At 33.8% G+C, this 14,727-nt stretch overlaps 1 protein-coding gene across 1 annotated transcript in view; it reads right to left on the bottom strand.

Moving 5' to 3' along the window:
• Positions 1–14,727, bottom strand: part of ASXL3 (ASXL transcriptional regulator 3) — a 173,034-nt gene that overhangs the window by 104,016 nt on the left and 54,291 nt on the right. The window contains exons 3-4 of the mRNA XM_055102422.2: positions 2,131–2,239; positions 780–888 (exon numbers count right to left, since the gene is read on the bottom strand). Coding sequence (XP_054958397.1) covers positions 780–888; positions 2,131–2,239 — 218 coding nt within the window. The remainder of the gene's footprint in view (positions 1–779; positions 889–2,130; positions 2,240–14,727) is intronic.

The following is a 14,727-nucleotide window of genomic DNA, read 5'->3' as shown; positions in this document are numbered from 1 at the left end:
TAATTTACTGATTCCTATGAGTCTACTGACAGAGACTTTAACTACACAGTTTTCTCTCAAATCATGATCTGGGTCCCTTTGTGGAACCAGTGGGTAGAGTAGAAGAAAGCACTGCAGCTATTGTGGGACAAAGATTTGCCAAAATTGCAGTGCAGAATTACATACACCGAAAGGATCACAATATAATTGTCTTAAGGAAGACAAAAATAAGTTCACATATAAAATTCAGAGGTGAAAAATGCCCCACCCCCCGCTCCCCCTTAAAATTCTGGAAGGTTCACTCACTTCTCAAAAGCGTCTAACAAGAAAATATCTTATTTGGCCCTCTTTTCACTGTGAGGAATGATAACACTGAGCTTCATTTGCAAAAGACAAACCAAGGAACAAAGCTGTTATAAAACTACTTGTGATTACAGGAAAAATCAGCACAATCAGAAATAAAACGTTAGCATTCTCAGTCCTTCCATAAGAATGAAACCACTAGATGCCCCCAGTAACCCTCTCACTTTGCAGGAGAAATATATTGATACTTAAAGAAGTATTTAAGAAAATTATTCAGGGAAATATGTACTGTTAAAAAACAACAAAAGCAAAGAACTATATACTTCTTTTAGATTTTATCCTTTTTGAATCAAAACACCTTGATGATAAATCTCAGCGGTAAAAATTTAGAAGAAAACTGTATTGATAATGGTGGGAAATTCAATCAATGAATCACTGGCATTCTATATAACTTTTAAGAGAACAAGGGATTATATTTTGGAATTCATCACACTTACCTCCATTTTCTTCTCCATGGGCATTTGCCTCGGCCATATCTGTACCATCCAATTCAGATTCACAGACTAAATCCAACGTGCCATCTGCTGGGCATGATGACTCCTCTTTCTATATTATTTTGAAAAGTGATGATTTATGGAGAAGATGTATTAGCAACTAAAAACATTCAAAATACTTGCAGAATCCTACAGTATGATCAGTTATTTGTGACTTAACATTTCAATAATGATTTACTTTTTAATGTAAAATCATTCTTCCGTTAAAAAAAAAAACTGGGTAAAGCCCATTGCTACTGTTGATTTTTTTTTTTTTGGATAAACTTTTAAAATCTATACCCAAAAAAAGTTTCCTTTTGACATATGTTGTTTCCATCTTTTTTCAATTCTACATTTTTCCTCATGTAAAGAAATGGCTTACCAACTCAGAATTTTAATCAGTTACTTAAATACCCAACTTGCTACAAAAAGCAATGGAAAAATTGCAAGTCTTTCTGATTAACCTGGGTTATTTTCTGAAACACACACAGTAGACCACAGCCTGATGCTTAGTAGCTAAAGAAGAATCCCTGCTTTGTTGTCTAACTTTTGACATTAAAAAAAAAACTCACATGTAGTTAATGAACTTTAAATATAATCCATGACTTATTAAAGCAGAGACTTCTTTTTAATTTCTAAGAAATAACACAATGAATGTACTTATTCCAAGTTACACAACCATTTGTAGATTATAAGCTTTTGTCTTCTGGAATGTTGCATTTCAGGTGGCATTTCCCCTAGATAAAAATGGGAATGCCTTTAAAATAATTATACTAAAATAATTAAGACTCAGTTATCTGAAGCTTTTCTCTCTTCTTCTCATACAAGTGTGCATTAGTAAAACTTCCTTGAGATCACCATTTGTTTTAAAATTGAATACTAGATTTAATTCAATGTTTTCAAGCAGAATGAATAAATGTCTTATTTTTATAAAAGACAAGGGCATACAGGTGTGAAGCCTGTATATCAACTGACGGTCATTAAGTCAAAGAGTTCATGGTAACTCTGATCATCTTAAACTCCTGGCCAATGACCCATGACACTCCTCCCCATAAACTTTAAGGAATCAAGAATTTTAAGGAAGCTACAACTATTCTGCATTACCATATGTCACGGAGTGAAACCACAGATATGCTTTCCTTAAAGAAAAATGTCATTGTTTATTCTTAATATGAAATCATTTCTAAGACATCTGTAAACATTTAAAGGCATAGGAGTCATTCTTCTACTCTTCAAATCTAATTTTGTTTACCTTCACATGTCTGAAAAAATGCATGATAATAGTAATAACAATATGCAGAACAATGCAACTTACTTTGAGAGCATAGAGGCCTGACTTTCCAGGGATTTTGAAGAATGTTCCATCCCCTATTCGAGTGTTAGTGTGAAGCATTGCATTCAGACAGGCTAATGGAGAGGTTCCACTAGAAAATAAAAGTGTGCAAAAATGAAGCAGTCTGAGGTACAGCTTCTATTGCAAAACTGTTCTCTGAGTCTCGCTCTCTCTCTCTTAAAAAAAAATAAAAAAATAATAATAAAAAGACCTCTTTGCATGCCTTTTAAAAATACCCTCTCAACCCTGAAAATATCTACATTACAATAAAGGGCCAGTCCAGTTTCACCAAAGTTAATCAGATGCATCTGTCTTATAAGGCTTCAGGCAAAAGTCTCTTGAATTGAAATTATGCTTTTATTCATAGAGTAACCAATACTATATTTTACAGAAACCAAAGCCCAAATACTCATGTGGTGTTATTTTACAAATAACACCATGAAGCCTTAGCTTTTAAATATTACAGACAACTTGATGGTTGCACTTGAATGATCAAAAAAAAAAAAAACAAAAAAACCCACCAAGTTCAAGAGCAGCTCCATCCCATTCGTTTAAAAGCAACAAAAGAATAATAAACCAGGGAAGAACTGATTTGAAATTATAAGTATTTAAGTTACTCACAGGACTGCATTTCTCACATGGCAAAATAAGAATGTACATATGTGTTTCTATCTCTGATACGCCTCTACAATGACATCCTTTTCTCAGTTAGATATGTCAAAGAAATATGTGTTGGGAAATTCTGTCCAGCTAACAGAATTCTGTAGTAAACATGCAAGTGATTGGAATATCAGATCACTTTTTAAAGAAATCAAACAGCATTAAACTAACATTTAAAATATCAAAGTACATATGTATAAACATTATTAGAATGAGTTCATATACTTGAATGATGTTTATAAAATATAAAGTACATATATATTTCCTGGAGTAGATTTTGGAACAAATTTTGTGTTTTGATTGCAAAGTAATATTTAGAAGCTAAAATTTAGAGCTACAATTATTGCCTTTTAAAATTATACATCCATATACATTTTACTTCCTAATATGCCAAAATATCAATATCTGGTCAAACCAATTTTAGTTAAAAGCCCTAACCCCACTACACTCACATGCTTCTTAGGAATTATGGGTATTTAATTCACATTCTGAGACAATACAGCTTTTAGGATATGAAGCTTTCAAACTTTGAATTCATAAGTTCAGAATTCTAACTTTAAATTTCAAGGATAAAAACATAATTTTGCTCCTAATTAAAAGTTTTCTAAAGATCAAGACTATCAAATCTCTTACTTATAATGAAAACTCACCAGTAAAATGGAAAAGTCAAATATGCTGAATTGCCAGAACACACTTAATAGCAAGGCAGCATATATATACATCATGGTCATAAGGATTTATAAGTATTATCATCCTACAAAGACAATTATTTTAGGAAGCAGCTTCTCTGTGCCAACATATAAATATGACTCCATTGAGTTTGACAGGAAACAAGAATCTTAATATAAATTTGGTCACAGAACAATGCAGTTGTAACATTAAAGTACACATGGAAATAATGTTGTATTTAGGTAATATCTTTCCTCATGAAGCTCCTACAAGTTTGCAGACCTCACTTCATTATTTTCTCTCACAAAAGATTTTTCTCGTATTTAGAGTGGGCCCAGGCATACCTATAAAGTAAAATATATTCATCTCCCCAGAAATGTCTTTCCATGAATAAATTCCAAATAAATTACGCAATACATGTTATACTGAACATTGCAAATACATATTTTTACATTATAGTCTTCAGACAAAAGCATAGAAAATTTGAAGCTAAGAACGATTATGCCAGATTTTTGGAGTTTTAATTTAGTAGAACTGTCAGAAATACAGACTTTCCGTAGGGATTTGGCAAGAAGATGTTAACACGACAAGTAAAATAGAATCCAATACATAAAAATGACACAATGTAGAATTTTAAAAATATAACTTAATAAAATTGTTCACCTAATATGAAACCTCACAATGCTGTTTCTTCTCTTTATTCCTAAGGCCCTAATGCACATGATTCCAATAACTCAGATTCAGCATGTTAAATAACAATATAGATTTAAAGGCAACGACTAAGTACTAAACAAATGTAACATTACTATAATTTACATTTCCTTGCTAAGGTATAGCAAGCTAAAGATAATTGTAGAAGATAAATTGGCTATTAAATAGCAATTTAATGCTGTGCTTGCTGCAAACATATGTGATAAGCACCCAGTTTTCTACAAATAATAAGCTCTATTAAGCATGAATGTATTATTAAATTATACTGTTTAGTAACTCAATAAACACAAGATTTACTATGGAAAAATTTAAAAATATGTAATTCACAATCACAACATCTCCAAAGTCTCAATAACTATTGCAATTTCTATAAATCTTTCCCAAAAGAAACTTGTTTTATTTCAAAACTATACAACATTTGCATTAGAAAATAATTTGCAATCAAATGCAAATTTTACAACTAAAATCACTCACTGATTAGTCACTTAGTTTTAAGCACACGAGTTTCATTCCTTTATGGAGGAAAAACTAGTTATTCTGGTCTGTTTTTTTAAAAAAACAATGAAAAATACGCATCAAATGAGCTAAATGCTTATTAAAAGGTAACTGATTCATCCAATGTAAAATATACACAGGAAAATGTATTTCAAAAACATTTCACACCATTTCCTTATTGCTGCTATCCTCATCAATTCCATAAACTACAGAAAACTTAGACTACATTTTCTGCAGAAATATCTTAACTGCTATTGAATAGAAATAAATAGAAGTCTCATGTAATTTTATTATTTTTATATTCAGAAAAAATAGAATTGGCATGTATACTATATATTGTATATACACATATATATATCTTAAACATAATGATTAACTGTGGGTAAAAAATGAGGCAGATGTACATGCTTTAAAAGTCTGTACTCTTAGATAGAATTGATTGCCTTCTATGTAATGGTTCTTATTTTTAATTTATTCAACAAAATTTTCTTCACAGTTAATGCAAAAGCTCATCACCTCAGTCGGAATTTAGAAGTTTGAAATCCTGTAACTATATGTGCGTGTATATGAAATAATAAAACATCCAAGTTTTAATTTAAAAGTCTCTGAAATTTCAAATTTACTTACTTTCTAACAAGATGAATTGGAAAAACCACGATATCCCGATTTATAGAAGGAAAACAAAAAGAAAGGAAGAAAACAAAGTTAGTTTTCCAACTTAAAACACAATTCTTCATCTTACCATTTCAACAAATAGGACAATGCACAGGAAACCCACCAAAGCCAAATCTGGCTGCCTATGGGGAGGCTGGGAAGAAAAAACTGGGGCACTGGGCTAAAAGGTGGCTTCGATTTTTTTCCCCTAATACTTCTATGATGTTTTCATTTTGTTCAGAAAGCCCATGTATTTCTATATAATAAATATAACTAGAAATAAATAAGCAGGACACTATTTGTCCCCAATTCTTTTCTTTCTCCCATCCCCTACAATTGGGCCCTTTCCTATACACCTGCCAGGGTAGATATACAGCTTATTCTACTTGTTTGTTTTTCCCCCTGGACTGAAAGGCTGTGGACCCTTCTGGTTTGTTTTCATTTCCCACAACCCCTGAAGCAGAACAGGGGTGGAATCTGGAGGCAAGGGAGCAGGCATAATTTAAACTGTCTAGACATCAAAGAACCCCTAGAGATGCTTTACAGAGCCCCAGTGCTGTGTGAAATACAGAAAAACTATTGCTTTATATTATCAAATTGCTGACGGAATACACACAATTTTACCAATAGTGAATACTTAGTGAAAGGAATGAAAGGCCTATCTATTAAATAATTTTAAAAACCAGACAGAATACCTGGGGAATGCAATTGGAAGACTATTTGCAGGCATGACAAATAAAATATAATTGTGAGCCACTATTCCTTTATATATAACATAATGATTTATAATATTTCAGTAATACATATATTAAACTATTTTATTATATTGTTATGTCTTAATAAAAATTTCAGATGTAATCTATTTCCTGCTAGCATTTCTTTTAGCCTCATTTTTTAAATATGGGAATGTAAAAAAATTAATTCTGTACAACAAAAGCATAAAAACTGAACAAATTCAAGCAGTTATTAAACACCATAATTAGTTACTGTGCTTAGTGCTATTAATATAAATTAATATACACAATTATATGCTCATTCTTTCAAAAAAATTAATAATTGCTTCTTTCAAGCATTTCAAATGTTAGCTTTGAGAAAATATAAAGAATATATTTTAAGAGTAAGTTAGGTGGGTCTCGGGTGCAAGTAATATTTTAATTCTTGATACAGTATCTGTGTTCACTTTGTGAAAATTGTTTAGAATTTGTGGACTAAACTCTGTATATACTTCACGAAAATGATTTTTGGATGTTAAAAAATTAATAATGTACCCTTAGATTTATTTATTTAATGGGCGTGTCTCTACTAGTGGAGAGGAATGAGGATGGCTCCTAAACACACATAGTAACCCAGTGTACATCAACTGACAACTCAGTAACCTAGATGATTACAAACCACCCTAGAAAAACCAAGGCCAAATGAACTTATTACTCTTGGGAGATATTACTGTCAATAAGAAACTCTCTAAAATGACTGAAAATAAAATCTTAAAATTTAGAGGCCTTTATATATGTTATCTGAATGATATATATATGTTTGTAATATATGTATATAGTTATATAAGTTATCTGAATAATTCCAATACAAAATGATCTATACTAAGCCTCAAATTTGATAGTGAAGAAACAGTGTCCCAGACTTCATGGTCTCTCTACAATCACTAGTGAAAGCTTTTATTGTGCAGTAACATAAGAGGAATAAGAAAGATTTAGAAAATATAAACATAAATGGGAATAATCCATCAAATAAGAGATGGGTCACATTTCAAAGGAAGATATTTTGTGATTTTCTATGTGAGGATATGTGGTTTTTGATATTCAATATGTCTCTAAAGTAATGTTAAAATGCAGTATTGGCACTCTTTTTATCAGGAGGGATTAAGACAAAAAATAGTTATCAAATAATATATGTTGTACACTTTAATTCTTAAATTTAGAGAAAGAACTTCGAACTCCAGACCTCAATGTGTATCTCTGGTTGGCATGAATATGTCTGTTTGTACAACAAGTAGAGACAGACATTTGAATTTAGAACTCTTATCCTATTAAAAACTACCAAGATATCATTAGATAGACTATAGCGATTCGTACAGCCACACTCACTAAATGGACCTATTGTTTTAGGAATCAAAAATTCAAAAACATTAATACAAGGACAAAAGTTTGCTTAGTATTATTTTAAAACAAGATCTACAGGGAAATTAAGAAATAGCCCTACATAAGTATAAACCAAAATATATGATCTGTATCATAATTTTCGAAGACCCTCAACTAAAATAGGAGGTGAGGTGGTTATCTTTAATTATAGACATCTAGTAAAGAACATGCCACATATACACCTAGACACTGACAATTGTTCCTCTACAATTACACATGCCATGACAGGCTATATTACCATCCCTATGCTGGGGAGGGCGGTGGCGAACAACGAGGAAGACTGTGGGCTCTGGAGCCAGTCAGCCTGAGTTCAACAAGGTTGGGACCATTTAGGAGCTGTGTCACATTGGACTTCTCTAGGTCACAGGTCCCTCGACTCTAAAATGTGGATAATAAAACTCACTATGTCCTAGAGAACTAATCCGAAGATTAAATGCGCTAAAACATATAAAGCACTTAGAACTGTGTCTGGTACGTGGTAAATGTTCAAAAATTGTGACTTATTTTATTAATACTACTACTACTAACCATAGTAACCAACATCGAAATGTAAAAAGAATGACAAATGGAAAGAAATTAATATTTCACAGCTTGTTTAAAGAATTGGCTCAGGTAATATTTTAATTTTTAAAAAGTTTTTAATTTCTAATTTCATTTTCATCTCAGTATCAAAAATAAGTGAAGACACGGGCATGTGTACACAGCTCGTCCATAGTCTGTCACATGTGGATAGTATTAAAAATAACTGATAACGTAGTAAGGGGACAGGGAGAATGATGGCAACACATCTATTACTATAGCTACCATTTATTGAGCATCTATAATGTGCCTGGGCTTTCACAACTATTATCTATATGCCTCATAGCCACTCCAAAATGTAGGCATGATTCCCAGTTTTATAGACATGACTGAGATTCAGAGATGAGGAATCTTACAGAAGTCAGATAACAACTAAGCGATACAGATGAAATCTAAATTCTAATCTGATTCCAAAGCCCGTGCTCTTTCCACTATCTCACATTCTCTCTCCATAGAACTGCCTCCTCTATTTAATCCAACTTGAACACTTAAGCAAATATTTAGCACTTCAAGGAAATACATTTTTAAAGCCAGATGCTGCTAAATAAGGTGACCTGCTTCATTCTCAATTCTGACTTCCCCAGAGTAGATTTCAAATATAAAGAACTAGGCTGCAGAAGATGACATTGTTGGTTATCTTCCTCTGGTAATGTCACCAATGAAAACAAAGGAAGAAGAAACTTAAAGAAAATATGATAGAGGCCAGGCATGGTGGCTGATGCCCGTAATCCCAACATTTTGTGCGGCAGAGGCGAAAGAATGGCTTGAGATCAGGAATTCGAGACTAGTCTGGGCAACACAGTGAGACCTTATCTCTACAAATATATATATTTGTGTATTTGATTATATATATATCATAAATAAGATATATATATACACATAAGATACATATACACACACTATGTGCGTGTATTATATATATATATACTATACACATGCACATATATACATATATATGTGGTAGAGAATTCAGATCCATAATTGAGATGCCTCTTTATTAAACTGGATCATTAAGAAAAAACACAATCCTTTCACTGAACAAACATTTATTGAGCACACTATTTATGTATGTCAAGCTAATCTTGAAATAAATTTGTACTCCAACAGTGTTTTGCACATAATAGAAATGTAGGCTGAGCTGAACTAAATTTTCTGAATACATATGAAATGACAGGGGACTCAGCAGAAAGGCAGCCTTGAGGCATGCTGCAAACAAGAGAAAACCATTTGGAATTTAAATGTTATCCTTAGTTTATTCCAAGATGACTGAGATGTGATCACGTACAAACATATCATGTCATTGACTCCTATGCAGAGGCAGTCAACCCATGGCCATAGGTGGCTCTTCAGGACTTTTAGCCTATTTCCCCACCCCTGCAAGCTCAAAAAATTATTTCCAATTAGGTCAAAAACTGTATCTTACAAAATAAAATAGTAAATTTTATATATTAAAAGAACAGACATTGTAATTATATCTGGTATGAGTTAATTTCATACTAAAATGTAAGTTTCTATATTCAACCTGTAGCTACTCATTCTCTCCCATCATATTAGCAATGGTCAATACTTCACCATTTCCAGAATCTGTTCTGTGGGATATCTGTCCCAAGTGTTGCTCAAAAACATTCTCAAATGTGTTTGAGAAATGTATGTTGCATTCTCCTTTTGCACACTCACCAAATACATTAATATGTATTATTGAAGTCTCTGAAAAATCCTGTTTAACTCTGTGTTTCCTGATCATATATAATGAAAGAATCCTCTCCACCATAATATTTAGCAATAACGCCTATCATGGCATGCCAAAAAATATACTTAGAGAAATGTTATACCATATTTATATGATTAGGATAACTAGGAATAAAACACCTAGCAGTCAGCACTCCTAGGAATGTTTAATTTTATTAAGCAAATGTTAAAAGATTACTTCAAAAATGTGCAAAAGCTCTCTTTTTCTGTGAAAAATACAGTGTGATGATTATTTTCCCTGTATAAATTTATAAAATTGAAAAACACATTCAGGAAGTGTAAATAGCATTGAAAATTCACAAACGTATCTCTATGTACTTAAAAATACTATGTATTTGCAATACAGGTTGAGTAGCCCAAATCTGAAAATTTGAAATGCTCCAGAATTTGAAACTTTTTGAGCACCGACATGATGCTCAAAGGAAACACTCATAGGACCTTTTAGGATTTCAGATTTTTAGATTTGGGATGCTCAACTGGTATAACACAAATATTCAAAAAATTTTTTTAAAAATCCAAAATCCAAGACACTTCTGGTCCCAAATATTCTGAATAAGGGAAACTCAACCTGCATTATATTATCCAACAGATGCCACATCTGACATGAAATGCATCTCCTCAGAGCAGATCTTCCTCCTGATCCCCACTAGCCTCACTCAGCCGTGGGCACAATCTTCCTCCTCCAGTACCCATGACTGATGCATCACAAAGCCCCAACTACGTTCACCTGAAACCTTACATTTTTACTTCATTACATTCTATTTCAAAAAATCTTTACCTCATTCACAAGACAATTCTATAATCTCTAACTGGTCTCCCTGCTTCAACTCCCAGGTCCAATTCAGCCTACACACTGGTGCCAGATAATTTTCTTATTTAAAAACAACAACAGAAACACTGCTCAGACTGCTTCTTAGCCATGCCATTCACTGTGGTTGTTGTTGTTGTTGAATCAGTGGTTTTCACTGCCCACCGAAGGAGGCACAAAGTCCTCAGGACAGCATTAGGGTCATCTACAACACAGTTGGCATCTACCTCATCTTCATCTTCTCCAACTCTCAGACTACTCTCCTATAATCCAATCCAACTCAGTAAATCACCAAGCTTCTATGGTTTCCCATGTCTGCTCTGGCTACCATCCGTATGGGGAAGCCTTTTACGACCTAAGATAGCCCCATTCCTTTAGAACAATCACGATACTTTGCATATCTCTCATGGTTTATTTTCTTTGAAAATTGTTTACACCTTTAACTTTCCTGCCCTTACTACTTCCAACAAGTTTGGAAATTCCACAGGAGATAGACATATTTATTTTTATATTGCCTGACAAGCAATACCAATGTACTCAAAAGTTGTTTGTTGAAATACATTTAATCACTAAAATAAAAGCTGTTACGATCATGGATGTGTAGACATAAAATACATGCAATGAACATCACCAAAATTCTTTTTAAATTCATGGCTGCAATCATGTCTGTGAAGGACTCTATATACCAAAAGGCTGCAGTGGCCATCTTATATTTGCATACCCTGCATTCTTTTCTTTTAGGGACTCTCCCTTTCATAACAATGTGATTCCAGTGTATGCATCGATAAAATAGGATTGATTTCATCACCAGTAAGGCTGGCCAGATTAAACTATCTACTTGGTCACAGAAATTGGTAAGCTGGTGGAATTTTGAGTGTCTTTTCAAAAACAGATACAGAAATAAAAGGAAAGAGTATAAATTATCTTCCAGTAATAACATTAGCTATAAAGACACAAAAGAGAATAGCTGGTGCCTATCTCTGCCTCCACAAGGCCAGGGCCTGCAGGGGATAAAGCTAACCAGAGGAAAGCAGAGTAAAGCATGGAAAGAAAAGGGGAGAAAAGATCATGGGAACTCCCGTATTGCCTGGTCATGTTGAAGATCAACCTGATGGATGTCCAAGTTAAATAAGCCAATAAGTCTCTAGCTAGTTTTATTTTGGATGCCAAAGAGAGAGCTTATATGACTTGTACAAGCTGACTATTTTTCTAGGCCTCATTTACATAGCGATAGTGAGTTTAAAATACACGTGTTTTGAGGCTCTATTAATCCATTTCTGGTTAAGGTTTTAAAGGCAATTAGTAATAGTTTGACTATTAGCTTTCTAAAGTCCATTCCAATCAGGCTGCCTCTCAGCATGTTTCTCTCTTCCTCAATGCCCACTGCTCTCCTTTCTTCCTACTCATTTGTCAAGATCCCCTCACCTTCACCTCCTAAAAGCTACTAATCACCTCTGCAGTCCACAATGATGTTCTCTGCACTTCCAAAGGCATTACAGCCTATGCTACTATTGTAGCATTTAGTTCTGTGCAGTCTACCACCACACTGCTTGATGGCAACTAGCTCCTTGAGGACCCTGACTTTAATAAAGATTCTTGGTGTTCACCTCATAGCGCCTTGCCAGGTTTGAGTGCTCAGAACACATTCAGGGGCTTGTTGATAAGCTAACATTTTACCATTTACAGAAAACAAAATTTCAAGCCTGACAATTCCATGTGTTGGCTGAGGACATCCAGAAATGGGAAATATTAAATACTCCAGTGAGAGCATAAACTGATATAACCAATTTGGAAAGGCATTTGGCAAGATCCAGTTTTTAAAAAAAAACTGTGCATGCTCTACAGATCAGCAATCCACTTTTTGGTACAGACCGTAGAAAAACACATACTTTCACAAAAAGACATTATTAGTTATAGGAAAAATAAACTGTAAATAACTTAAATGTTCAATAGGTTATAGCTATAGATTTAGATATATTTCCCCTATAGATTCATAATAAAAGTATAAATTCTGAACTATGACAATACCCAGCAAATCTATGACACTGCTTCTGAGGAGAAAGAAGAGGAAATCAAAGCAACTTCAGCTTTTTGTTAGACTTTATTAAAAAAAAAAAAAAAAAGAAGCAACTATGCCACATCCACAACTGTTAATTCCATCTACTGTTTGTTGGAACGTGGGTACTCTACTGTATTTTCAAAGCAGAAAAAAATTGTTTATTATTTTCTTCCTCACAATGTGACTTTTCTCTAATTCTGTCAGATTCTTGCCTTGATTCAATTAATGTTTTCATGCAAGCAAATGTAATTACATGGAAAGTGCAAAAGTACATCATTATACCCAGTTAAAAGTCCTCCGCAACTCCCCTCAATCCCATCCACTGCCTCAGAATGAATAACTATTAAAGGTCAACCACGATTTCTTCCAGATCTTTTTGTATTTACATTCATATATATGCATATATTCAACTTTATGGTTTAGATTTTTACATTTATTTTCAATACAAATGAAAACATTTTTTGCTCTTAATATTCTATGGAATTCTTTCAATGCCTTAACATTTTACTTTATTAATTGTTACTTGAATTTTTTTTTTTTTTTTTGAGATGGAGTCTTGCTGTGTCGCCAGGCTGTAATGCAGTGGCCTGATCTTGGCTCACTGCAACCTCTGCCTCCCGGGTTCAAGTGATTCCCCTGCCTCAGCCTCCCGAGTAGCCAGGACTACAGGCACGCGCCATCATGCTCAGCTAATTTTTTTTTGTATTTTAGTGGAGACAGGGTTTTGCCATGTTGGCCAGGATGGTCTCAATCTCCCGACCTCATGATCCACCCCCCTTGGCCTCCCAAAATGCTGGGATTACAGGCATGAGCCACCGCGCCATGCGTGAATTTTTTACAAGTGTATATTCTGCTTACAAATAGTGGAAAATTGATAAGATGTATAAGGCATTAATGTAATTTGACATTACCAAAAAGTAACATATCAAAAATGCAAATTAGTTTAATTATAAGATTTTGAATGTTTTTAATATCCACGTAATGTTCTTAAGAGTCTATAAAATATATGTACTGTATCATAATTCGTTTAAGTATTTCCTTATTACAGAACACTTAGTTTGCATTTAATTTCATCCATGAAAAAAGTGCTACGATAAAGAGTTTTATATAGTGTTCTCTTTGTTTATGTACAACTATCTTCCTACAATAAATAAAAAGATTGTATTTCCAGTTGGAAGTGTGCTTTGTAAATTTTAATAGCTACTTCCAAATTACCTTCTAATGAAAGTAACTAGTTAATGACGGATAGTATCAATCTTTAAATTTTTGCTAATTCACTCCAGGGGTGGAGATGAAAAGGCCATACCACGTGGGAGGAGCAGCACAAGGGAAGCACAAACGGACAGAACTGAATGTGGTGTGCAGGAACGTGATTCCAGAGCGAGGAGTAGAAGAGCGAATAGGATAGGAATCAGATTCCAGAGGGAAGGTCCACACCACTTCATGGCTCATGACATTTAGTTCCACAGTTTAAATGCCATGGCAAGGAGCTTATACTTCATGCAGGAGATGATAGAGAGCCCCAGAGGACTTTAACAAGGAAGGTGCTCTTGTCCATTTATTAGCACAAAGATAGATTTCAGCTGAGATACACCTAGAAGACAGACCAGTTAGAAGCCTGCAGGACTGGCCTGCGGGGAAGATGGAGCAAGCTTCGCCAGAGAACTAATGGTAGGCAGCAATGTGGAGAAAGTCAAGAAATACATGCAAAGACAAAAAACAAAACAAAACAGTAGGCTGGTTTTTTCTTGTTGTTTTTTGGACAAAGACACTGACAAAATGTGTGAGATAAAGGAGAAGAAGGAGTTTAGGACTGGGAACTAGAGAAGAATGGTGGTATAATTAAGATGGACAATACAGAAGAAATTAGTTTGACAATATGATGAATTTAGTTCTGGACTCAGTGATTTAACAGTATGCATCCAAAATTCAGATATGTACATGCATCAGAGAGTTAATGGTGGTGTTCAGGATAAACACTGGGGCAGCTACCAGTATACAGACAGTATTTAGAAAATGGTGACAAGTGATTGTCATGGTTG

Source organism: Pan paniscus, chromosome 17 (assembly GCF_029289425.2).
Source record: "Pan paniscus chromosome 17, NHGRI_mPanPan1-v2.0_pri, whole genome shotgun sequence".
Lineage (NCBI taxonomy): Eukaryota > Metazoa > Chordata > Mammalia > Primates > Hominidae > Pan > Pan paniscus.
The sequence above is the reverse complement of the archived record's forward strand: the minus strand, read 5'-3'. Positions and strand labels throughout refer to the sequence as shown.